Source organism: Doryrhamphus excisus, chromosome 22, assembly GCF_030265055.1.
Source record: "Doryrhamphus excisus isolate RoL2022-K1 chromosome 22, RoL_Dexc_1.0, whole genome shotgun sequence".
NCBI classification, from domain to species: Eukaryota; Metazoa; Chordata; class Actinopteri; order Syngnathiformes; family Syngnathidae; genus Doryrhamphus; species Doryrhamphus excisus.
This window is the reverse complement of record NC_080487.1, coordinates 52,388-79,297: the sequence shown is the minus strand read 5'-3', so window position 1 is coordinate 79,297 and position 26,910 is coordinate 52,388. Positions and strand designations below refer to the sequence as shown.

General features: G+C 44.7%; 1 protein-coding gene across 4 annotated transcripts; it reads left to right on the top strand.

Annotated features, from left to right (window-relative positions):
- Window positions 1–1,338: 1,338 nt before the first annotated feature.
- On the top strand, window positions 1,339–26,900 carry ak5 (adenylate kinase 5). Of its 4 annotated transcripts, XM_058062134.1 has the most exons (15): window positions 1,342–1,668; window positions 3,600–3,786; window positions 7,727–7,897; window positions 9,644–9,816; window positions 13,050–13,163; window positions 18,243–18,434; window positions 18,813–18,903; window positions 21,385–21,461; window positions 22,402–22,447; window positions 23,066–23,113; window positions 23,220–23,383; window positions 24,137–24,253; window positions 24,564–24,728; window positions 25,981–26,028; window positions 26,422–26,900. In XM_058062134.1, exons 1-15 carry the CDS (start codon window positions 1,609–1,611, stop codon window positions 26,434–26,436), a joined length of 1,668 nt encoding a protein of 555 aa, XP_057918117.1. In that variant the 5' UTR covers window positions 1,342–1,608; the 3' UTR covers window positions 26,437–26,900. The 4 variants fall into 4 exon arrangements, 3 of the variants coding, with proteins under 3 accessions (XP_057918115.1, XP_057918117.1, XP_057918116.1); XR_009120786.1 differs by having other exon boundaries at window positions 1,339–1,668; window positions 24,564–26,028; XM_058062133.1 differs by having other exon boundaries at window positions 25,981–26,900.
- Window positions 26,901–26,910: the final 10 nt, after the last annotated feature.

Below are 26,910 nucleotides of genomic sequence, written 5' to 3'. Positions count from 1 at the left end.
AGATCCCGTAGCCCAGTGGTTAGCAAAACTCCTTCAGATATCTGACGGGAGTCGTGTAGCCACTAAAAAACATAAACCACACATGAGGCATCTTCAATGTATATTAAAGATTAGGGATGTCCGATATTGGCTTTGTTTGGTGAAAACCGATATGCCGATATTGTCCAACTCTCGACATGTGTAACATGACATATCTGCTGTGGTGGAATGAACACATACGTGTCGTATGCTACATTTTTCTAATATCGGTTTTCATGATCGGGCAAACATCAGATACCGATATCAACCGATATCACATTTTTAGGCTTATTTGGGGCTAATAATTATCAGTAGGTCATCCTTATTAAATATATTTTATGAGGTTGTATGAAAAATCATGTCTGATTTTTCAGCTGCACCCCTGGGTAAGTTTGGTGTCGGGGGTAAGTTAGCCCCCTTTAGCAAGCTAGGCCGTAGGTAAGTTGGTGTAAACAAATAGGAGTGTAAAGGTGACTTAAGGTGGTGTAAACAAATAGGAGTTGACTTAAGGTGGGTTAAACAAATAGGAGTGTAAAGGTGACTTAAGGTGGTGTAAACAAATAGGAGTTGACTTAAGGTGGTGTAAACAAATAGGAGTTGACTTAAGGTGGTGAGTGTAAAGGTGACTTAAGGTGGTGTAAACAAATAGGAGTTGACTTAAGGTGGTGAGTGTAAAGGTGACTTAAGGTGGTGTAAACAAATAGGAGTTGACTTAAGGTGGTGAGTGTAAAGGTGACTTAAGGTGGTGTAAACAAATAGGAGTTGACTTACGGTGGTGAGTGTAAAGGTGACTTAAGGTGGTGTAAACAAATAGGAGTTGACTTAAGGTGGTGTAAACAAATAGGAGTTGACTTAAGGTGGTGAGTGTAAAGGTGACTTAAGGTGGTGTAAACAAATAGGAGTTGACTTAAGGTGGTGAGTGTAAAGGTGACTTAAGGTGGTGTAAACAAATAGGAGTTGACTTAAGGTGCCTTATTTCCCCTCCTCTAATAATGTAAACAGTTTTTATGACAACGATCCAACAACCGAAAGAGTACACAACACACCTGAACTAAATAGACGGGGAGAAATTAGGAACAGGTGCGTGAGATAGGAAAAGCAGGAAAACGGAAACAAGGCAAGACAGGAAGTGAAAGCAAAAATAAGAGCATAAACAGAAAACTAAATGAACTGTCACGGGGGCTAACTCTTGCAACGTGACAAAATTATGAAATCCTAATCCTAATTTACTTGTCACTAACGGCCATAACCCCCCGCCCCCATTCCTCTATTATCCGCCCCGTGTTGCCCCCGTATTCCTTGTTAATAATAAATGCAAAAGCCAATTTGGACTGTTGGCCGGCGTCAGGGGGCGGGAAGAGCGATGAGAGAGGATGTGATTTGCATCACTGGGAGGAAGAAGAGGGAGGAAGAAGAAGGTGTCTTTTTAGCCTGCAGGAATCCGGGAGTAAAGTGTCCAGGATGCTCTGAGCCGAGCCGAGCCGAGCCGAGCTGGTGGTCTGACTTGGAGAGTCGTCGAGCCCAAAACAAAAGAAGGAAGCAAAAAGCGCGAGGCTTTTGGAGGGAAACAAGTTGCACATCAGGGCGGAGATGAACACCAACGACGCCAAGGAGTACCTGGCACGGCGGGAGATTCCTCAACTATTTGAGGTGAGGGGCACGCTACAACATTCAAATACGGCATTGGACTTCATTTATACCCCGCATCTTCAATTTGACTGACAATCATATGACGTAAGGTTGACGGTGTTCCTCATGTTCCTCATGATGAAACTTCATTTCATAAAATGCCATCAAACCTTTACCGCACCACCATCTCCATCATCAGAAGAATACAGTCCTCATCAAAACATTAAGAGCAGTTGAAACATTGCAAGAATGTGCATTTGACACGGTTAGGTCTTCATAGTCTATGGAGAGCTTCAAAATGCCAAAAGAAGAAATGGGAATGTTTGTGATCGCCCCACCCCCCAAAACAGAAATCAGATGTTGAGTACCTGCCACCCTGGCTGGGGGCGTGCTTGGTGCCGCTGATTCCAGGAGGCTATGGGAATGGGACTCCCGTAAAGATGGCTTCACGGAGGACATCCACGGTCTGGAACTGATTGTAAACATCCCTTACCGGCCGGGGTGGCACGAGACCAAACCATACCCCAGTCCAGATTTCTAACATTCATTTATGGAAAAATATATACATAGTACACACATACACCGGCTAATAAAACTTTTTTTGTAAGTTTGGAGTTCGGCTCCTGTGCCACACTTTGGACACCCCCTCATGAGACAGGTTAGTTTTACCCGACTGATGATGTGTCCTTGAACCGTAATCAGGGAGGAAGCAGGAGCACAGCCGCCCGCAATGACATAACCAGAAGGTGTCTCCTACATTTGGCACCGTTCTCCACAAAAAAGGAAAAGATACATTTCAAGCATAACTTTCATTTGCCTTTTATTTCGTCCAAATGTCTGCATGGCCATGCCTCAACACCAACACACTAAACACTAAATGGTTGTTTTACAAGAACACATAGAACACCATGGACTATTTAATATTTTCACATTTGCAACTGAACTGGCAAGTCTTCTTCTTCTTCCTCTTCCTCTTCCTCTTCCTCCTCCGCTTTGGGCTTTTCCCTCCAGGGGTCCCACAGCAAACCAATCTCCTCCATCCAAGCCTGTCTAATGCATCTGTGTCTCTCACACCAACTACCCTCATGTCCTCCTTCGCTACATCCATAAACCTCCTCTTTGGTCTTCCTCTGCGCCTCCTACCTGGCAGCATCCTTCTACCAATATATTCACCATCTCTCCTCTGGACATGTCCCAACCATCTCAGCCCGGCCTAAAGGACTTTATCTCCAAGGCCTCTAACATGGAATGTCCCTCTGATGTACTCCTTCCTGATCCTATCCATCCTGGTCACTCCCATCCTCATCTCTGCTACCGCCAGTTGTGCTTCCTGTCTCTAGACCAAACAACATGGCTGGTCTCACCCCACTTTTGTATACCTTTCCTTTTAGCTGGAACTCTTCTATCACATCACGCCTGACACTCATGACACTTTTCTCCACCCGTTCCATCCTGCCTGCACACGCATCTTCACCTCCTTTCCACCATCTCCATTCTTCTGAACTGTTGGCCCCAGGTGCTTCAAATTCACGTCCTGTAGAACAACAGTCATTACCACACGGATGGGCCTTCAGCCATGATGGCCTCCACAACATCTCTACGTAGTCACGGGATGTTTGACACCCCTGCACCCTGACGCCGCATTGTTCCATCGAAGGAAATGACAGCCCAGATCTTGCCAAAAATAACAACTCGGTGACTTCATTATGGAGCAGTTCAGAGAGAAGATGATGTAATAAATGTCAATGGCAATCACGGCTTACACTTGAAAGCACCACGAGCAATGAAGCGACATGCCATTATCATAATAGCTGTGTAATTTCACCGCTTACTGACACATCTTCTTGAAGTGTGCTTAGAAGGATGTCACTAAAAAGGAGCGTTAATGTCTTTTATTTATTGGAGGAAGCAGGAGCACTTGGGTCTAGTTTCACCTCCATCTCGCCCTGCAGAGCCTGCTCACAGGGTTGATGTACCACCGGCCCGACGACCCCATCGACTACTTGGAGGGCTGCCTGAAGAAAGTGCGAGAGCTCGGGGGGCCGGACAGGGTGAGGTGGGATACCTTTGTGGGCCAGGAGAAGAAGACGTTGCCACCCATCAATGGGGGACAGTCACGCCGCTCGCTCTTCAGGAATGGTGAGAAAGCAGCCCAAGAAATGCTTTGAGGCCTGGCGTGTCAACGCCGCCATCATTGTTGTATCGCTGGAAAGTCTTTGGAAGCAAAACATGTGATATACAAACAAGTATGTTGCACAGCACAACCAATGTTGGAATCCAGCTAAATCAGCATGATGATGATGATGATGATGATGATTGTAAAAACAACACAACAAATCTAACGCATGTGACTTTCACACCCGCAGCTGAGCAGCAACATTATAAAGTGCATGCATCCACCCTCCATTTTCTATACCGCTTATCCCCACTAGGGTGGGGGTGCTGGAGCCTATCCCAGCTGACTTAGGGTGAGAGGCGGGGTCCACCCTGGACTGGTGGCCAGCCAATCCCAGGGCACATATAGACAAACAACCATTCACACTCACATTCATACCTGTGGACAATTTGGAGTGGCCAATCAAGCTAACATGTTTTTGGAATGTGGGGGGGGGGGGGGGGGGGGGGATCGGAGTACCCGGAGAAAAACCACACGGCAACATGCTAACCGCTCGGCCATTGTGCGGCTTAAAGTACATGCAAAAAAAAAACCCAAGACAAATTCCTCCCGTAGGAAATGTAAATGAATTAGTGCTGCAGCTATCAAACATTTCAGTATTTTGGATTATTCTTTTGGATTAATAATAGTAATAGTATTAGCAATAGCTTTTGTACACCATGCACCCAGGGGCTATAGGTAGACTGTGTGGTGAATTGAATGGAGGTGTTCATTGGAGGCTTTAAGCTACAGCGTATCACAAAATATCATAGCAAACAGTATGTATGTAGGAAGCGTGTATGCTGCTAGCCCATTTCGCTTTTCCATTTTGACATGAGAGCATTGTGACCGGATGCCCAGTCACAACTATGAAGCATGACTTAGCATTTTCCAGCAGTCAGCAGGAGAGTCAGCGTGACGCTGCCTTGGATTTGCTTGGAACAGCAAAGCCCTGACGCTGCTACAATGCACAAGCGGAATTACCCTTGGCGGGTGGATGCTGGGACCTTGTCAACAGGGAAATCTTCCTCACCCTGACAAGGCCAAAAGGGCCACTTTAGTCAATTTAATATATATACTATATACTATATACCATATACCATATACCATATACCACATACCATATGTATACCACATACCATACACCATATACTTCTACTTCTATGAAACACACTTATATCACATAGTAATTATGTTGAAATACTCTTGTTAAATCGCACGCTAATATTGTTATAGTGCTCAGTTTTTGCCCAGCAGAAAAAATAGTAGTATCTATCTATTTTCCGATTAGTTGATTTCATTCATTCATTTTCTACCGCTTTTCCTCACGAGGGTCGCGGGGATTAATTTCAGTGAAAAAAAAAATTTCAGTGAAATACTCAACTATACAAATATTTGATAGCTGCAGCCCTAATGTATATCAAACGATAAAATGTTGAGAGGTTTTTTTTGAGGGTTTTGTACTATATTTTTCGTAACTATTTTTCTCTTGTTATAATGCACAGAAAAAGAGCAGTTCCTCATTTCAGGAAAATTGCAATTTTGCACATCATCCATCATCTTTATGTGAAACATGAACAAATATTTATTTCACTTTTCTGTGCATTGTAACATGAGAAAACGAGTTAATATGAGCAAGCTAACAATGCACTTTATTGGGACACACCATTCTGGACTCAAAAAAACCTCTAACAGTTTTATTGTTTGATCTACATGCTGCGATCATGCAAGAACAAGTACACGATGATAAGATATTATCAGTTGCAATATCCTGCTGCAAAAATTCCTAGGCATTTAGCTTATGCTAACAGCAGCCTAGAGCTCCTTGGGATGGCTGTGTCATCCAGCACGTGGGCCCCAGTCCTCAGGTCAAAATGCTGAGGGCAAACCAGCATCTTGTTGAGTCTTGGTAGCCAAATGGAGAGCTAGCTACCCACCCTTCCATGACGCTGACACGAACGGCTCATGAGGCATCGTGTTGGTCCGCCAGATAAAAAGCTTTTCATGCTAGCTGCTACAATAACAATATCGCTGTAGCCGGGTTGTTATACAAGTCGGGTACGTAAATGGATATTTTATTTTCTGTGAGGGCTTTAGCGTCAAAATAGGTATTTCCTATGGCGTCCATTGTTGTCCATTGTCTCATCAATCATTTACAGCAAGAGGTTCCGGCTGAATGGGGCTGCCCACATATTCCTGATGCGGCCAGACACATCTTGCTGTTCAAATGCAAAATGTGGGTGGAATTTGCAATGTAAAGTAGAACTCATAACACCCTTTTCTTTGTTTGAAAAACACACATGCATTTGTTTGCGGGCACGCAAAAAGAAAAAAAAGTGCTAGCTTAACGGCCATTAACTGCTTGTATTGTTTCTTGAAATTGCTCATCTTGTTTAAGCTTCGCCGTCGCCGCTGTGCGCCAACAATGATGGATAAAAACTCAGCTTTCACCATTGCCACTCGTCGTTTTTGAAGCCGCTATGTTGTGTGGAAAAGTGACTTGTTTGGTTGGGACGTTCCTGCCATGAACGCCATCGTCATCATGGATTTTTACATAAGCACCACTTACGCTATGTACTATGTCCATTTAAGACATGTAGTATATATAGCATATATTTACATAATCACCACTATGTACTATGTACTATGTCCATTTAAGACATGTAGTATATATAGCATATATTTACATAATCACCACTATGTACTATGTCCATTTAAGACATGTAGTATATATAGCATATATTTACATAATCACCACTATGTACTATGTCCATTTTAGACATGTAGTATATATAGTATATCTTTACATAAGCTCCACTATGTACTATGTACTATGTACTATGTACTATGTCCGTTTAAGACATATAGTATGTATAGTATATATTTACATAAGCACCACTATGTACTATGTACTATGTCCATTTAAGACATATAGTATATATAGGATATATTTACATAAGCACCACTATGTACTATGTCCATAGAAGACATATAGTATATATAGTATATATTTACATAAGCACCACTATGTACTATGTACTATGTCCATTTAAGACATATAGTATATATAGGATATATTTACATAAGCACCACTATGTACTATGTACTATGTCCATTTAAGACATATAGTATATATAGGATATATTTACATAAGCACCACTATGTACTATGTCCATTTAAGACATATAGTATATATCATATATAAACATAACCACTAGTATGTACTATGTCCATTTAAGACATATAGTATATATAGGATATATTTACATAAGCACCACTATGTACTATGTCCATTTAAGACATATAGTATATATAGGATATATTTACATAAGCACCACTATGTACTATGTACTATGTCCATTTAAGACATATAGTATATATAGGATATATTTACATAAGCACCACTATGTACTATGTCCATTTAAGACATATAGTATATATCATATATAAACATAACCACTAGTATGTACTATGTCCATTTAAGACATAAAACTTCACCAATTGGTCCTTCATTACTTAGTGAAATGTTAATACTAATAATAATAATTTATTATTTCTCCTTAAACAAGCAAAAAGATGTTTTTTTTTCGATTACTCAATTAATCGACCAACTTTCAGTGCAATACTTGATTACTAGAATATTATTAGGGTTATTACTTTTCATAATAGTATGACTCATAAATAACATCTTACTGTAAATTCCGGGGTGTCAGCGAGCACTACATTTAGAGGAAAACTGGGATATATGTTTTCCTCTTCAATTCTATTTTAGAATGAGCCAGATGTTTAGCTGTGATGTGTAAAAGGGTTCTAGTGACGCCAGAGGCTGCGTGACGGACTGCATGATGAACGCATTTTTCCCCACAAGTACTTGCTAATCTGCGTGTGTGTGTGTGTGTGTGTGTGTGTGTGTGTGGGAGACAGTGATGCCCAGCAGCAGTCCCAACTTCCCCTACAGACGCTACGAGCGCCTTCCTCCCATCAGCCAGTTCTCCATCGAGAGCGACTCGGACTTGTCAGAGACAGCCGAGCTGATCGAAGAGTACGAGGTGTTCGATCCATCCAGGCCAAGGCCCAAAGTCATCCTTGTTATCGGTAAAGCAACACCACAAGAAACACACGTCAGAAATGAACATGTTTATGATGCTTTGCAATACGACCGCCATACAGCCACAAATAATAACCATATTGTCAGATTCATTCCTCCAAAACTGCATTATTGTTGTGTAAGGCAGAATGTTTGTGCTGGATCTCATTGCACAGGTGTGCCTAATGTTTAGTCCAGGGAGTGAGGCTGATGTTGTCCATGGCAACAAGCTGCTTGCATATTTCTTTGATACTCCAAATGAGGTGGAAGCTAAAAATAGGCAAGCCCGCTTATGGCATGTTTTCTTTCCTGCTTGCTGTCCATTGGTCTTCACCCCCCCCCCCCCCCCCCCCCCCCCCAGTGTCGCTCACCGCGATAGACTGCTCACGCTGGCCTAATTGGATTCCCTGCATGGACCTGTCATTCATCTCACAAATGGCAGGCAGCTGGCCAATGAGAGCACAGTGCAGGGTTTCCGTGTAATGGATCGTGGTGAGGGTCCACGGTTCAGTAAAAGCGGACAGAACTTGGAGGTTTTTTTTACATGGAAACAAGCTAATTAATGGAGAGCGCGTGGATGGACATACAGTATATGCTACAGTAGGTAGGGTACAGTAGGTAGTACGAAGGTAGTTGGTGGGTGTCACCTATCATAACTGTACATGTCACGGAGCTATTTTTACTGACATATTACTCCGTTTGCCATAGTGATTTGAATTGTGAATTTCAGAATGCTATCAACTATTTTAATGATCTGTAGACTTTGAAACTGTGAATGTGAAATATTAGTAGTAGTTATTAGTATTTAGTGCAGTAGTTTCAAAGTTTACCGGTTGGATTGTATGTTTTATAGTAAAAAGTAGATGATTTTCACCATTTTGTGTGCATCCCTGATACACTTGCACTGGTTGAGAAAACCAGTAATAAGAAACCCCCCCTAATGTTGACATTATGTACAACGTACATAATGTATGTATGTACATGTACAATGTACATACAGTACATTTAAATACTAAAAAAAGCGGCACAGCAGCGTCACAACACACGGTGCCGTGCAGCGCACCACCACAGCTTCAAAAAATCTTAGGACCTAGTATACGGGGATTAAAATGAAAAAATAATTAACACTCACAATTACAAGCGAGAATGAACGCCGAGAGCAGCAGGAAGATAGATTGTTCCTTTTTGGAGCCCAAAAGGAAGAAATGATTTGATTTGACAGCATGTTTATGATCGTGTCACAGGAATGTTAGAAAACGACCGTTAGGCCATTATTCTTTTTCTCACGTACCCCCGAGTGTACGCATAACCCACTTTGGGAACCTCGGGCATCGTGCACGTGTACAGGATGGTTGATGCCAGGCTATGTATTAGTATTAGTACATGTATTATTATTGATACACTACTGTATCTGAGTCCATACCCAAGTGTGTTACTGTGTACGTTGTTGGACTTCAATCATCACATGCTGTCATTTAGGAAATTTCACATTGCTGCTAAATTGCTCGAGCCTGCGCGTGACGACCGCTGGGTTTTTGTGCGACTTTGAGGTTGTAAAATATTTGCAAGCTGTCCGACATTCTGGGCCGTGTTTGCCTCCTCGCTCGCTTTCCTTTCCGTCAACAGCAAGTGAGAAAGCCATGATTTGCAGACGAATGTGGGCGGTTCACACGTACCTGCTTCATCAGCCAATGGCTTCGCACATAGTTAGGCTGCAGTCCGCCCACTCACTCTTTCACACTCTGTGTGCACAGGTGGTCCTGGCAGCGGCAAGGGAACGCAGTGCCTGAAGATTGCGGAGCGCTACGGCTTCCAGTATGTATCGGTGGGCGAGCTGCTGAGGAAGAAGATGATTCACAACGCCACCAGCAACAGGAAGTGGAGCTTGATCGCCAAGATCATCACCAACGGCGAGCTGGCGCCGCAGGTAGCGAAAGAAAGAAAAAGAGAGAGAGGAAGGATGAGGCATGTCCAGTCACTCATTAGCACGTCACAAGCTGTCTCGTTAGCAACGCGCTCTGCAAGATAACGACTTGTCCTGGCCAAAGGTTGGTCGTGCTCTTGGTGGGAAACGTCAGAGTTGACCATGAAGGCCCAAGGTGGACCACGTCGTCCTGGAGTCCATGCGTCCGCGGCACACTAACTCACTAATTGTAACGAAGGAATTAACCCTAATTCATCATGATTAATCACCATTTGCAACTGTGTGAGACGTGTGTTTCATGGAAGGAAAGCTCAAGGACAGGACGGGATTAAAAGTCCTGTACAGATTTACATGAAGAAACGTTGAACGGGCCCACGCGCTCCCACACAACGCTGGGTTCATGTGAGGCGGAGGGGGGGCAGCCAGACGTAGCACTCAATGCTAGTATCCCCAATTTAGAAAAAATGTTAACATGCATAATCTTTATCCAGTAGGGGGCGTTGGGTTGATGTACGAATACACGCAGTCAGGACTGGAGGCTGACCACAGCCACTATGAAAGCGTTGATAGATCTGACCACTCGGTGGGTCTGCATTCATTGAGTGATGTGAATTTCATGTTGTTCACGTAGTGTTACATGATAAAAAAAATACTATTTTCATCCATTCATCTTCATTCGCTGTAAAATATAAGCTGGGCTCAGAGTCACGCTGTCAACGAGTTGCTAGTCTTGCTAGTCTTGCTAGTCTGACAGCCCATCGATCTACATCTAAGGATTGTAGCAGGAAGCTGCTACCAATGCGACGTATCTCTCGCGTGTCCAACTGGATATCCGGCCGCATCGCCTCATCATTAGCAACTCCAGCGCTCAAATGTTTTGTACGTTTAAAAAGCTCATTTCATACGTCTGTCGATTAGTTTGACACGCGGAGACTTTGGCACAGACGTGACCTTTAATGCGCTCTGAAGCCATTTCATGTCTGGTTTGGCTGAGAGATGGCAAGAAAAAACCTCGGTGGGCTCCAGTCTGGACGCGCCATGCTGAAACCCGCCTACGTCGTGACTCTCAGCTTTGAGCTCTCGCGAATCGTCCTCCATGACTGCTCATGGTTGGCTGTCCGCATCCGCCCCACACCCCCCATCTTTCTCTCTCCCCCCTCCTTGGCCCTCACCAGATGGCGGTCCGGAAAAACAGTGGAACAAACAGCAAAGTAGGTCAGGGTTTGCAGCTTATTAGATATGAAGTCACTGGTAGCCAGCAGGCATCCCAATTCCTGTGGAGATGATTTGGCTAAGCAGACTATCTTGCTCTGGGAAAAACCCGCGTGCTCCGCTCCGGCCTGCACGCCCAACATTCCTATGGGAGTGGAGAGTGCTAAAATTCTTCTCATTCTGATTCTAAAATCCCAGCTCTTAGGGCGGCAGGAGTGAGGTTTACTAACGTACACTTGTAACATCCGTTACACTCACCCCCCCAACCTCACACCCATCCGGGTCACGGCACCAATGTAACCCGTCTGCTCCGCACCAGTCGGCGCCGGGGCCGGAACACAGGATGTTCATATGGGAGTGAAGAGCGCCAGAAGCCCGGACTGTCAGATGAACGAAATCCTTGGCCACACATCAAGTACATCAGGTTGGGGTTGAGACGTTGTAGCCGCTGCGTGACGGATGATCACATGGCGAGCCTCAAACGCACCACACCCTGCCAACGCTTGCCCCCAAATGCAGCGCCAATCTACAGCTTTTCAATTGCCACCCCGGTGAGACATTTTGAGGCACGCTTTGCAGGGTGCAAAACTTCTATCATTCTCACAACGACAGGAAGTCCCACACGGCAGACATGCTTGTTCTGGAAGCTGCAGCGGGGGCGGAGCTGATCGGCGTTTTAAAGCAAGTATCGGCCGATATCGATACCGTGCTTTTTCACTGATATCGACCGATATTGATTGGTGGCCCATCGATCGGAGCACCCCTAGTTTGGACATTTTTGTTCACATTGCCAGACATTTTCTGCCATTGTTCCATGGCCATTTTCTGCCATTGTTCCACGGCCATTTTCTGCCATTGTTCCATGGCCATTTTCTGCCATTGTTCCACGGCCATTTTCTGCCATTGTTCCATGGCCATTTTCTGCCATTGTTCCATGGCCATTTTCTGCCATTGTTCCATGGCCATTTTCTGCCATTGTTCCACGGCCATTTTCTGCCATTGTTCCACGGCCATTTTCTGCCATTGTTCCACGGCCATTTTCTGCCATTGTTCCATGGCCATTTTCTGCCATTGTTCCATGGCCATTTTCTGCCATTGTTCCACGGCCATTTTCTGCCATTGTTCCATGGCCATTTTCTGCCATTATTCCATGGCCATTTTCTGCCATTGTTCCATTGCCATTTCCTGCCATGATATTTTCTCACCGTATAGTATATTTTTTGTTTGTTCACTGCTTGTTGTGAAGTTACAGGTGAGTAGGGTGTGTCGGACCATTTATCCTTCAAAGGGTCAGGGACCGCTGACAAGAAACTGAAGGGCTTTTCTTTGTGCAGTCGTGAATCTTCTTCACCTGTTTGCAGGTGGTGGTGGATTGCACGGGGAGGAAATGCGGCGTCTGTACCGGTGTTATTTTTAGAAGCATGCAATGCTCGTGTATCTGTGTCGTAGCCTCTTGCTTGCCATTCCACATCCCATCACGTTGGCCTCCTCCAGTCATGAGGAAGTAAGTGATGCTGAGAGATGCTGGCACTCCCTGGCCTCCAGTCTGCTCAGCAATGTCGTCTTGCTGCATTTGGATACTGGAAAGAGTGGGAGAAATAAATAAATCATCTTGCCATATTCATCAGGGCTCCAAATCCATGGCACGGGCTTATTAATATTCAAGTACTTTTAACGTACTGTATTTGGTCACTTGGGATGAGCTATGACGCACGAGGAGCGCGTGATTCATGCCAGCCAACCAGCAAAGACACGGAGGGAAAAAAATGCACGTCATAAATGTTACAAAGTCCTGGAAGCTTTTCCGAATCTAAAACAGAGTCTCACAACACGTTTTCTCCACAGGAAATACTGTAAGCAGAAGTCATCTGTCCCAGTTTAAAGTATGGCCATCATAAATCTTTTATTGTATACCAATGTAAAAGTACGTGAACCACTGTTCATTTTGAAGGCAAACGTCTTGCTTTGTAATCGTTTACCCTGTGAAGCATCATCATCCACAATAAAACATCTTTGTTATGTAGGAGACCACCATCACTGAGATCAAGCAGAAGATCATGAAAATTCCCGATGCTAACGGCATTGTCATTGACGGCTTTCCTCGAGACGTCGGCCAGGCTTTGTCCTTTGAAGACCAGGTGAGCTTCTGGTCTTCTTCCACTTTTGTTAACATTGCAAGCAGTTTTTAGCCATTTCACATCTTAGTTCCTGTTTTATGCTCTTATTTTGGTAGCGCTTCCTGTTTGTCCCGGGTTGTGTCCGCCTGCTTTGCTTTTTCCTTTTTCACTAGCAACTGTTGCTATTTGTGTTCTCCTTCTATTTAGGTCAGGTGTGGCCATCTTAGTTTATCCCTGCTTGCCTCGCTACTGCAACCGTCTTTGCTGGTGTTCTGCTGCTGCTTATCAGCCACAATTTTTACAAAGGAAACTTTTTACCTGCATCGGGTCTCCTGCGCTCTGCATACTGGGGTGGAGCCACAATGCCAACGCCAATACTTCCAAAACATGACTTGTATCGTATTTTTTCAATAGTTGCAGACTAGTTGCACGTTTGAAGTCTTTGTGTGAGTTAATCCATAATTTCACCTCTTTGTGAGATACTTTGACTCTTTAGGGTACGTGTACATTGTACCTTCAGATTTAGTCTTCCCCTCCAGTTGCAGGGGATTAAAAAGTTTGGGCACCCCTGATATATTTCAAAATGTTCCTCTGTAAATGATTGGTTGTTAGATCATCCATTCCAGGCAAAGACATCCTATCGCAGACCAACACAGGGATGGTTGAGACGTCAAATGGATTTAAGGAAAGTAGGCAATCATTATTTCAACTAAAGTAGGCAGGTGTATGAGTTTGCATGTTCTCCGCGTGCATGCGTGGCAAACACGTGTTAGCTTGATTAGCCACTCCAAATTGTCCATAGGTATGAATGTGGCTGGGAATGGTTGTTGGTCTACATGTGCCCTGGGATTGGCTGGCCAGCAGTCCAGGGTGGACCCCGCGTCTCGTCTGAGGACAGCTGGGATAGGCTCCAGCACCCCCACAACCCGAATGAGGATAAGCGGGATAGAAAATGGATGGATGAACAAACTTGAGTATTGTAATATATTTTTAAGGCTGTAAAACTCAACATGCATTTTATACGCTTGTTCTCTTGTTTAAACACTCCTCAAAAAAGTTCAAACCTTCATGTCAATTTTCATGATCAACTTTCTGGGTCGGCTTCCGCGTATTTCACTCCTCTGGCCGTGTCTTATTTTATTATGACAACTTGTCAGAGGGAAAATAGAGCATAGCTCCTCTTTCCTTTATTGATATAAAGTTCTAGCAAAAGACAGCAGGTGAGCACAATACGGATGAGCACGGCTCGCCCTCGTCACTCGATATGCATGTACATAAGTACTACACAAGTACTCATATGCTCTGTTTACAGCATGCTGTCCCTTGGCCATGCGTCGGTGTGGGTTGCGTTGTTTTGAGACAGAGCGCTCAAGTGGAAAGTTGACAGCTGTGTAGTTAAGTGTGGCTTTTTATCGCATTTAAAGCCACTTAACATTTAGCGGCGCCCAGACGAGCAGGAGGAATATTGTTTTGCAGTCCCGGGGTGTGTTTGTGTCGTGGAGCTCTGCACGACCTTTGTAGCCCGTCAGAAGGAAGCAGCCAACAAGCTAACAAGTGGACAAACAATGGAGATTCTGCTGTTGGAAGCAGACCAGCAACTTTCCTCTACCAGCAAGTACGAACGACATCAGGTGTTTCACCTCCAGGCACAGATGTTCATGCTAATGTTTGTGCTAAAGAGACTTGTGACTGTTCTGCACCATCACGCCAACAACCGAGGCAGACATTTTTCTCTTCTATTCTCTTGTGTGCCTTCGAGCTTGCAGAGGAGAGAGGAAAGGAAAGTCTTGTGCTGTTTGTGTTCTGGGTTCCATCGCTGAGGGGATCAGATGTTGGATCCGATTAGACGGGATTAAAAATCAGCGCGTGTTCAACAACGGAGGCTTAGAATGGAATGAGAAGCTAAGCGTGCATCTGTGATGGCGCCTGGACGCCTCAAGCTAACATTTACTTGATCTACTTCATAACCATGAATAAGCAGTAACGGCCACTTAGCAGTCCATCTATATTAGATGACATCTTTTTTGTTTGTTCTTCACATACAGGTTGGCATTTGAAGCATTTTTACTCAGTCTCTGACTCTGTTTTTTCAAGTTTTTTTTTTCATTCAGTCTTTTTTTTATCACTTTGAGTACATTTGGCCATTCAACATTCCTTTTTACTTTTGTTTGCTTATTTATTTTCACTTTTGTCTGCAAGCATTTTAGGTGTTTTCTACAGTGGAACCTCAGTTTGGTTGTTTTTCAGTTCATTTAATTGCCTCGGTTTGCGTGCAATATGGCGCGCATCTTGCGGTGTTATTAATAACGCTGCGTGATTCCCGCTGTGTTCTTCATGTATTTTCATCACAAATCGTCCTTAGCTTCTAACAAAAAAGCTAGCCTGCCGAGTGACAAAATGGCAACCAGAAGTTCTATGAACAATTTGGAGTGGCCAATTAACCTAGCATGTTTTTGGAATGGGGGAGGAAATCCACGCATGCACGGGGAGAACATGCAAACTCCACACAGAGATGGCCGAGCGGGGACTCAAACCCCCGTCTAGCTGTGTGGGCTGCACGCTAACCACGCTAACCAGTCTAAAAATTCCAGAAATAACTCATGGCACAACAGAAGACACGACGAGTCTTTGGGAAGCCCAACATCAACAATGACATCTTCAGACAAGATGTTTGGAGTGCCAGGCCAGATCCAGCATGGAAACAGCAGAGCAGGCAGGTGTGAAGTAAACCAAGAAATCCGTCTTCCAAGAGCTTTCGCGTATTGGGATGGTGGAAAGCAACGGTATGAGCCCATGCCGTCTCCCACCAAGACAACCGGTTTCTGTTGCCAGGCGACATCTTTGTGTCCTTTCAGCTGCCTGTTTTATGACAGTTGAGTCCGACATTTATCCGAGCATGTGGCTCCGTCGCCACCGTCCAATCAGCTGCTGCAGGGTTAATTTCATTTCCAAGTAACAGCAATGGTGGATGTTTAAGTTAGAGGCATTTTTTCCTGTGCTGTAAATAATCATTTCTTCTGGGGACAAAGAGTGGCCAGCATACCCGCTTTATTATTGTTACTTATTGTTACTGGGAAAACTCATGACATGGCTTTAATAATGATTTGGAGGGCATGAGAAAGTGTGTTCTGACCAGGAAGAGGGCGGGATATCATGCTTGGGGCATGTCTGAAAGTTAGCGCCCTCTAGGCAGCTAACTTTCCTGTCCATTTCATAATGCCGATGAGCTGATGAGCAAATGACCGGTACGTTTAACTCCCTTAATTATCACACCAATAGCTGCGTGGCAACATCAAGTGCAGCTCGTGTCATTTTCAGGAGTTGATGACTACGTCAGGGGTTGCCTACAGCCATAGCTGTTAATGTTTACGTTTTGCTCAGAGACCCCTACGTAATCGGCCTTTGTAGCCCCCGCATCTGGAGTCTCCACGGGAGACACGGCGTTAGGAGGTGTGGCTGCTTCTGTGAAGTCCAGGCAGGAAGAGCTTGTCAAATGTTGGACTTCTTAGCCAGGTTTCCAATTTCGGAACACATCGGGGAACGCTGATCCGTTTGGACATCTCACATCGTGAGTTTGCATGTTCTCCCCGTGCGCGCGTGGGTTTTCCCTGGGCATTCTGGCTGGTTAACCCTAACCCTAACCCTAACCCTAACCCCATTCCAAAAACATGCATGTTAGCTTAACTGGAGACTCTAAACTGTCCATCGCTACGAATGTGAGTGTGAAAGCTTGTCTATGCCGTATGTGCTCTGCCATTGGCTGACTACCCGTCCAAGGTGTACTCCGCCTCTCCACCAATGTCAGCTGGGATAGGCTCCAGCACACCCCCATGACCCTAGCGAGGACAGTGCAACATAGAAAATCAATGAAGAAAGTCCAATCACTAGTGTGCATATTCCCAGTGGGACACAGGAGGGACTCCATGGGTTGGAATATTGGACTGTCTCCGTGTGTCAGCGGAAAGGTTAGGAAAGGATCCTCGTGAATCAATAATGCATCTATTGGACTCGCAGGACCTTTTCCAGCGCTCAGGTGACACCTCAGTGGCGTCCAAATGATTCCAACAAGGTGTCCAATGACGACACGCTGCTTGCGTGCCCTTTGCAGCATCTCTAGCGCTGCTTGGGGGGGGGCGTCGCCCTCCGCCCTGCTGCGTCTTTGTGTCTTCTACGTCCCGTGGACACATTCATGTCGGCCATCCAATCCAGTTGACGCATTCTTCACACGTGACGCTATGCTCACGAGGCCTGATTTAAGTTTGATATTATGTTCCCTTCACGCTACATGTAGTCAGCCATGGCATGTTTGATATGATAAGAGTGGAAAAAAGCCTCTCCTCCCATTCCGTGTGGAAGTAGCATGTTTTGGGCTGCTTGCTTTGTCCTTCTTCCCCACTTTGAAGCGCTGCCCGAACTAAGTACATAATGATAATAATAGAAGTCAAACTAGCGTCCGCTGTCTCTGTCCCTGCAGTGGTCCCACAGCCTGCCCAATGTGATGTAAACAAAAAACAATAGGAGTGTGAAGGTGACTGTAGGGGTATTACTTCGTTTCTACAGGGCTCTAAAAATGCCTCAAAACCATATTTAGAAAGTCAAACAGGTTTTCTTTGCTCTTGCTATGAAAATCTTTATTTATTAACGTTGAATCCTACTCCTAAATTCACTTATCGCAGTGCAGCGGGAACCATTTACCTGTGATAAATGAGGGACGACCACATTACCCAAGCTAGAAAAGGTGAACAAATTCAATGAGCGCAAGAAATGACATCCTGGAAATAAAGCATAAATGAAACATATGTATGTTTTCCTTCTGCTGGGAGTGATGTCAATGCCCCCCCCACTGAGAAAAAGCGAGCAGAATTAGGGCACACTTGCGGTTGCACTTTGTTGTGCAACACAATCAAATATGTGGGAGGAGTCAAGCACGTGTGTTATTTTTAGAATGAATATTGATCAGGGAGAGGAAAGATAAGTCCAAGTTGCTGCATATTTCATCCACGCCATCCCCGCCATCGAAGTTACACCATCAAAACGCGTTTGAAGTACTGGTGTCTGGTAAGCTTCATTCCATCCCCCCTTCTTCTCCACCGTGTCCAGATCTGCACCCCTGACCTGGTGCTGTTCCTGGCGTGCACCAACCACCGCTTGAAGGAGCGGCTCCAAAAGAGGGCGGAGCAGCAGGGCCGACCCGACGACAACCTCAAGGCCATCGACCGCCGCCTCACCAACTTTAGGCAGAACACCATCCCATTGGTCAAATACTTCCAGGAGCGTGGCCTCATCGTCACGGTAACTAACAGAAATACGGCCGTGTTGTGAGCTTTTTGAGGGTCAGCATCTTAATTGCTTTTTGCTAAGAGATTCTTTTTGAAATGATTTGAAATGTCCTGACGATGGGCGGTCTCATCGTCGCTTTCATCCAGTCTGTATTTGATTGTCATATCAGACGCCTTCATTACATTTCTTTTTTCTTCATCACGTGAAATTCGTCTCATTAGTCACTCTTATGCCTCGCAGGAAATCGGACACAGTCCGCCATGTCATCCCAGGAAAAAGCTGGGGTGCCATGCAGGCGTACACAAACGTCTTAATGAGTTGCAAACAAGCAGCAGTTAGCATCTGGCCAGCTAATGTAGCTAGTTAGTGCTAATGTTCTTCTCCTCCCAGCTGGATGCTGACCGTGATGAAGAGGAGGTATTCTGTGACATCAGCATGACTTTGGACAACAAGCTGTCACCCTCCCAAGACACGGCTGCAGGTACTACTACTACTACTACACCGACAGCACTACATAAGTACACTGCTCTAGTAATGCAAGTCAATATGCTGCTTGTAGTTTGCACCGGGGGTGGGAGGATACTGCACATTTTGGGATGAATCTGTAACCACGGGGGCAATATTATGCATGCTGATACCATCCATCCATCCATCCATTTTCCTCCACTTATCCGGGTCCGGCTCGTGGGGGCAGCGGTCTCAGTAGGGAAGCCCAGTCTTCCCGGTCCCCGCCCACCTCCTCCAGCTCCGCCAGGAAGACACCAAGGCGTTCCCAGGCCAGCTGTGAGACATGATCCCTCCAGCGTGTCCCAGGTCTGCCCGGGGCCTTTTCCCGACCAGGGAGGTGTCCGGGAGGCATCCGGACTAGATGCCCGAGCCACCTCAACTGGCTCCTTTGCATGTGAAGGAGAAGCGGCTCTACTCTGAGCCCCTCCCTCCACCGATCACCACCTGGTGATGAGTTGGATTAGATGGATGAGATTAGAGGTATGCTGGTACTTTATGGGACATTTTTCAAGATCGTAGAATGATTTAAAATAAAATATCTCTCAACAAATGTATTTACAGTATATAGAGGGGCAATGTTTATGACCAAAATGTGTGCAAAAATGTTTCCACCTGTGTGTAGTGGTGCTTGTGTGGTTGTGTAGCTGCACACGAGTGTGGTGGTGTGAGTTTGCAAAGCTGAGACCAAACTCTCCCACTCGTTGGCTCTGTGGTTACCAGGCCAGTTGTCTTGGCAACCGCCGTTGCTCGCTAAGCTTTGTGAGAAGCGAGCCATTGTGAAGGCGACAGTGTGTGCTTTGGAATGGCATCATCTTTGTCAGGATCTACACGTTTATTTCTGTCGAGCAATGGCGGGGGGGCACACTTTGAGCAAGCACACACAGCTGCATTGTCGCCCTGTCCTCTGCAGCAAGTCGCTTGAAAGGGGAAATTTTGTCAGAATTAAGTGCGAAGTGAATAACGTTTTTTTTCAGCCCAAAATCAGCTCCACAAATATTAGCAGCAGCTTATATAATACTTACACAATCAATGTACACTGAGAAGAGTTGGCTATAAGCAGTTAGTTCCATACAGAAGCAGCTGGAGAGCTTAGAACATCCGTCCCTTACCAGCAACATGCAAACTCCACACGGAGATGGCCGAGGGTGGAATTGAACTCGGGTGTCCTCGCTGTGTGACCCGCGCACTAACCACTCTCCTATTACAACCTAGTTTTCCAAAAATGATTTTTTTTTCTTAAAGTATTATGACTTTAAGAAAAAATACAGTATTTTTTCTTTAACAGTTCAACTGTATGCTTCTATTATGTCATCATTTTTCCAAATAATCTTACAAGTCATAAAATTGCTTTTTTCTTGTTGACATATGGCATTTCAACTTTAATGCTAGTAAAGTTGCATTATTTTTACTCATAGTATTACCTTATTCTGGTAAAATTATGCCTTTCTTGTTAGATTACTTTTTCTCTAAATATCTTGACTATATGCTTGTAAAATTACTGCTTTTTTTGTTAGTTTTCTTTGTAAATTATATTTTTAGTCCGTGCTGACGTGCTGACGAAAAAGCCAAGGGCCACAAATGGTTCCCAGGCCACACTTTGGACAGCTCCACTCACATATGCACACACACATTAGGGTTTCCTAAAAACACGTCAGAGCGTAAAATACATCATAAACATAAATGGAATATTATGGGACTTCTGATTTTGCGTGGTGTCGTGCATGTCGACTGCATGAGCAGATTGAGTCCAAAAAGTGTGGACTAGCAGATGGGGACGTGGAGGAAGTGTGTCATTGGAGTGGGAATGCGGCCGCCTTGCATGTAACAAGATGAGAAAGGCACTTTCAGCGGGAAATGTCAAGATGTCCGAGCCAGATGGAAGAAGAGCATGTTGTCACTTCATAAGCTGCGTTCATGCTACCATGCTAGCATGTCACGCCCACCCTGCAATATGACACTGATTTGTACCTTTGCTAAGCCCTGAAAGCATCCATGGACATTCATTGTTGGCATGCTGAAAATGGATTCTGTGTCCAACAGTGCAACTCAGCCCTGAAAAGATGAATCTTTTCTACCAGAAAAATTCTAATCAATACAGAAGAGTCCTCAAGCACTTAGCATAAACCCTCCAATGAACGCCTCTCTTCAATCGTGTGTGTGTTGGAGCAAATAACCGCGAGCACTCTAATTTGCACTGGGGCAAAAAACATTGCATTTTGCACCAGCCGGATTATCTCGCATTGTGTGCACTTTAAAGTGTAAAAAGTCATGTTTCATGTGTTGCACTGCTTACCACCAACTCAGCTTGTTATTGGCTCCTGCCAAAGAAGGAGCTACCGTTTGTGGCACAGTATTAGTTGTAGTTCTGAAGGAAAAGGAGCCACTGAAATGTACGGTAGTCTTCTGAAAGTATCCAAGTGCTGTTGGCATGGCTTGATGATGCGTTGGTGTGCAGGTGGTCCAAGTGAGCAGGACGTGAGTGTGCTGGCTGAAAGCAGCAAGATGGCCGACTTGGCGTGGAAGGAGGATGAGGTAACGGCCTGCATGTCTTGTGTCTTTGTCATAAAAGCAAGTGTGCATGCAGCCCACACCTACTCTCACCTTGTCCAGGGACAAGACTGTATACGTTGGTACGAAAATGTTTGGGCACCCCTGGTAATTGTCAAGAATTTCCTTTATAAATCGCTGGTTGTTGGCATCAGCAATTTCAGTGAAATATATCGTGTAGCAGACAAACACAGAAAGTGTTCAATAATGACTAATCATAAGTAGGCATGTGCATACATTTGGGCACCCTTGTTTTATTGATTTGAATACCTTTAACACTAATTATTGGAATACAAAATGTGTTTGGTAAGCTCAGCCAATGATGAGAAAGGGTATTTAAGGTGGCCAATTGCAAGTTGTTCTCCTCTTTGCATCTTTGAAGAGTAGCAACATGGGAGCCTCAAAACAACTGTCACATGACCTGAAAGCTTGTTCAACATCATGGTGTAGGGGAATGATACAACAGCGAGCTCAGAGATTTCCACTGCCAGGTACGACTCTGAGGAAATGGAAGACCACAGGCACAGTTGTAGTTAAGGCGCGGAGTGGCAGGCCAAGAAAAATCTCCGATAAGCAGAGGCCAGGGATGGTGAGAACAGTCAAAGTCAACCCACAGACCAGCTCCAAAGACCTCCAGCATGGTCTCAGTGCAGGTGGTGTCACTGTGCATCCTCGCAAATGAGCGATTGCCCCATTTCTTGTATTTGGACCCGGGGACCACCAGAGTTATTCGCTCAGAGGAGGGCAGTGCCCCGGCTGGCGGGTAAATAGTCAGCTGGTCTGATGAATACGACCGTTTATGACCGCGAGCATGACCGTTAATGGCCTTGACAACAAATAACAGCACCTTCATTAATTAAAGGTCCTAAACGGGGACGACTGTGTATTTTTACTTATTTGTGTGTGTGTGTGTGTGTGTGTGTAGGATGAAGAGGAGGAAGAGCTGATGTACGGGGAAGGAAGGGGAGAAAGTGAGTGGATGACAAAGACTTTGACATCTTCACCCACACCAGCGCCTTTGCTAAATGTCACGTGTCATCATGCGCTAGCATACGCGCGTGTGTGTTGTCATCAGTGTGGCTCTGCATCAACAACATTGATTGTGTAATTAGTGGGGGGGGGGGGCTGATGCTTATCTTGTCAGCTAGCTGTGGCTGTCACTCCATGAACTATTGAATGCATTGACGTCCTTGAGTCGGTCACGCCAACAACAACAAACGCTACATGACGTACATACTGTACAGGCATTACATTATGCATGCATATCACCACATATTTTATTTGCACCAGTGTAGCGAAACAGTAAATAACTCCAAAATACCTGTGGTCGAATGAACACATACAATATTTTTTTGTAATTGGTTTTCATGATCGGGAAAAAATCAGATACCGATGTCGACTGATATCACATTTAATGCTACTTTTAGCTGGCCGCCTCACAGGCCTCATTAAAACAGTGCTTACAGCAGTCTGCGTAATGAAGTATTCTAGTATTTCCATTTCATAATATTCTGTACAACACAAAATTCACAACTTAATTAGGGTGCCAGATTCAGACCAAAGTTACTTGCTCTCATTTTTTGTGACAGGTATCTGCACCGAACCGCCAAAGAAGCCAAAGGTCATCTTTTTGATGGGTGTGTACTGTACTTGTGTTACACACACACACACACGATGGTGGGTGACGGAGGATGTCTCATTAGTTAGAGCTTAGACTGTGTGTGTGTGTGGGTGCGGGTTTAGGACCTCCAGGCTCGGGGAAGAGGGTACAGTGCGAGCGCATGGAAGCCAAGCTGGGCCTGCGTGGCGTTGTTATGGCTGAACTGCTCCATCAGGAAGCGCAAGCTCCCACCGACAGGGGGCGCCACCTGCGAGACATCCTGGAGAGAGGAGAGTCCATGTCGGAGGTGAGTGTGACAAATTGAAGAACAGTGGTGTGCGGTGTTAGGAATGGAATATTTTCCACACTGAGACAAGCACGGCAACCTGTCTGTGTCTGTCCATCACAGAGACATAACACACAAGACCTTTGACTTGAAACAACAGGCACACAGATTTTGTAGCTATGACACCTTTTTCATCTCCGGCTGAGGAACTATTAGCTGTCCAACCTAGCAAATGTCCTGCCAGGGACCATCCATTACCCATTGTACCTCCTCTTTGACCGACGTCATGAAGGAAGATTGGTTGGACTTCACTAAACCTTGGTCGTATTTTTTGGTCTTTTGTTTTATCTAGTCTGGTAAGACCTAGAGTTTCTGGGGTGTTTTACTTATCTGTATTGGGCCATCCAGTTGTCAAAATATTTTCGTTTCGACGCATCACGTTGTTCTATATATTGCCATCATTGTTAATAACTCCCTACCTTTCTTTTTGGGTGTGTTGTTTTCCATTTGTAATCAAATGAGACCCTGTCATGATGTTAATTTGTAGGGAATTCTAATACCAGTGCGGTAGTGACCAATGGGCTCTTGCTGCGCTAATTCTCAAGCTTCTACCCTCGTGAGGACGGAGAATTCAAGAAGTTTCAAGTCCATCCAACTTCTTATGGGGCTAAATAAGAGCAGCAGCACATAGATGCGGCGGGTGTATGTGTCACGTGGTCACGTATGTTTGGACAAAGTTTCAGGCAAATCCCAGTCACGTGTTGTCTGTACCAGGCGGCCATGGTGGACGTGCTGTGTGAGGCGGTGGCGGTGCTGCTGCGTCAAGCGAGGGGAGTGGTCATCAGCGGCTTCCCCGCGGACGAGCAGCAGGCCCAGGAGTACGAAGCCAAGGTCACAACCTTCTCATCTTTGCTTATTCAAGTCATTAGTCAAGTTCCAGTCGATACGGAAATACATTTTCTATGCTGCTTATCCTTGTTTAAAATTCCATTTTTACATATTTTCTATGATTGTGTCTGTTTTTTCTGTTGCTATAAATTAGCTTGGCTATATTGGAAAGTGTGTTGTACTTTGTGCATAATATTGTACGTTGTGCATAATATTGTACAGTACAGACGGCTCGGAAACTAAATCAGCAGTATCGCACATCACTGCAAGTCATCACAACAGGACGTAAACATCACTTCCTGTGTGTTGTCAGATGGGTGAGCCCACTGCCGTCCTCCTGCTCAGCTGGTCCGACCCGCAGAGTCGCCAAAGATCAGCGTCAGACAGAGACGGTGCCGCCTACTTCAGGGAGGACAGCTTCTGGGGCCACGCCCACCCAGTGCTGGAGCGCTACCGCATCAAGAACCTGCTGCACACGGTCACTACTGTTCGTTATCGTTATTACACGAATCATAACAACCACAATCATAATAACAATCATTATTCCAATAATAATCATTATGATCCTGATTGTTATTATCATTATAAGCATCATAGTAATCAGAACCATCATCAGTGTTGTAATCATCGCAATAACTTTCATATCCATCCCTCCATTTCCTATACTGCTTATCCTCACTAGGATTAATGCTGGAGCCTACACCAGTTGACTTCGGGCGAGAGGCGGGGTCCACCCTGGACTGGTGGCCAGCCAATCACAGGGCTATTTCAATAATGATGTTCATTATTGCAACAATCATAATCGTTATTAGGGCCAGAGGTATTGCAACTGCTGTGTTTATTATTATTATTCCTTGATCGCTGGTTTGCACAAAAACTCAATTTGCAGATGCTTTCGGAGAGGTGAAAGATTTTGATATTTTGGTGGTTTGGAACCTGTGGCTCCAAAACCCACTCAGACTGGTCCATATCGACTTTTGCTCCCCTTGACCCTGTAACTTGACAGCAGCACCACGGATCGACATTGAAATCAGGCGTAGAACGTCTGTCTTGACAGGATGAGCAAAAAAGTCCATGTTCCAAAATGCACAGGAACCCTCATATGTGAGTTCAAGGGGAACTGCACTCCACAATTCACGGTCCTTATGCGAAACATGAACATGTATTTTTTCCCGTTTCTGTGCATTCTCGGGCAAAAACACGCGAAAAGCATGAGAAAGCCAGACACAGACATCAAAAGGGACACATTTTTTATGGCAACATAAAAATTAGAATGGTTTTTAAAGTGGGCCCACTTTCAGTAAAAATTGTCATATTTTAACCAAGGCCACACGGTGGTCGAGTGGTTAGCATGTTGGCCACACAGTCCGTCAGTTAAGCGACCCACAAGAGGATGAGCGGGACAGAAAATAGATGGATGGATGGATGGATGGATGGATATGTGGTACTTGTATTGATCTCACTGGTAATGACTTATTGTATCATTGCTATATATGTATATATATATGTATGCCTAATGACGTGGCTTTCTCACATCAGAGAAAACGTGTGGCCATGTCATCATTGAATACAATAAAAAACACAGACCTCCTCTTTGAATGTGACCATGAAGTAAGGTTTGAGTGAAGTTTTCCATCAAATAACCGAAGAATGACAGGAAAGCTCCAGCTTTCCAAGCTACTGGAGAAAATTGATGAAGGACGCAAGCTGACACTTTCCTCCTTGTGCAGATCGATGCTGAGAGGTCACCTGATGAAGTGTTTGCGCAGATCTGCAAGGTGATGGAGACCTCATGTTCCACATTCTGAATGACTCCGTGTGTGTGGAAGAGAAACACACACACACACACACAGTGAATCTTCATCCATGCCATGGTGTACTGTACATGTTCCAGCTGATCTTCTCCCATTGGTCACTTCCATCCTCTCTCTCATTTACACACTGAGTGAGTCAGAGGAGGCTAGATGTGACTGACACCCCGCCGCCCCGCCCCAGCTCCTGCCTAAAAACTGCTGGCATCCTCTGGTTGCACATCGTAAAAAGCTTGCAAGGCTCCCATCAAGCAACCAAGCTTTTTGCCTCCTTTGTGCTTGTTGCAGGCTTGCGAATGTGAGGCTCATATTTACATTGCAATAAATACTCCGCATTTTCCATGACTTTTTATCCATTAGGTGTGTCAGGTGTGATGGCGCCCTCTGTTGGTGACAAAGCATAACAACACGAAGTTCGTTTTTTCCCCGAAGAAAATTTTGGAATGAAAGGTCTCAACTCAATGCCCAGGGGCCATATTCTACCCACCATATTGTTTTATCTGGCCCACGACAACTGGGGTCATGTCAAAAAGACATTATTTCCATTATTTTTTGTATTTTTTATTTATGGTGTATTTTCAGTTATTTTTTACTTTTTAGATATATTAAGAAATAAAATAATTTGTCTTGCTAAATGTATTTGTTTTGTCAATTTTGACAGAAATTTTGTACAGCATGCAATTGGAGTTTGACTTTTTTTGTTGTCAAAGCCCATTTAAAATGAATGATAGAATATTTGGATACTCAAGTTTCTGCTTGGTACCTTGACTTCTTTCTATGTTAGTATGTTGGTAAAAGAATACAAAGAAATGATATCATGATAATAAAATGTGTCATCATATCATGAGG

Coding starts and splice junctions, on each gene's coding strand:
- ak5 (XM_058062132.1), top strand. CDS start 1,609: ATGAACACCAACGACGCCAAGGAGTACCTGGCACGGCGGGAGATTCCT. Junction 18,435..18,812: donor AGCGTGGCCTCATCGTCACG/GTAACTAACAGA, acceptor TTCTCCTCCCAG/CTGGATGCTGACCGTGATGA. Junction 23,384..24,136: donor GAGGAGAGTCCATGTCGGAG/GTGAGTGTGACA, acceptor TGTCTGTACCAG/GCGGCCATGGTGGACGTGCT.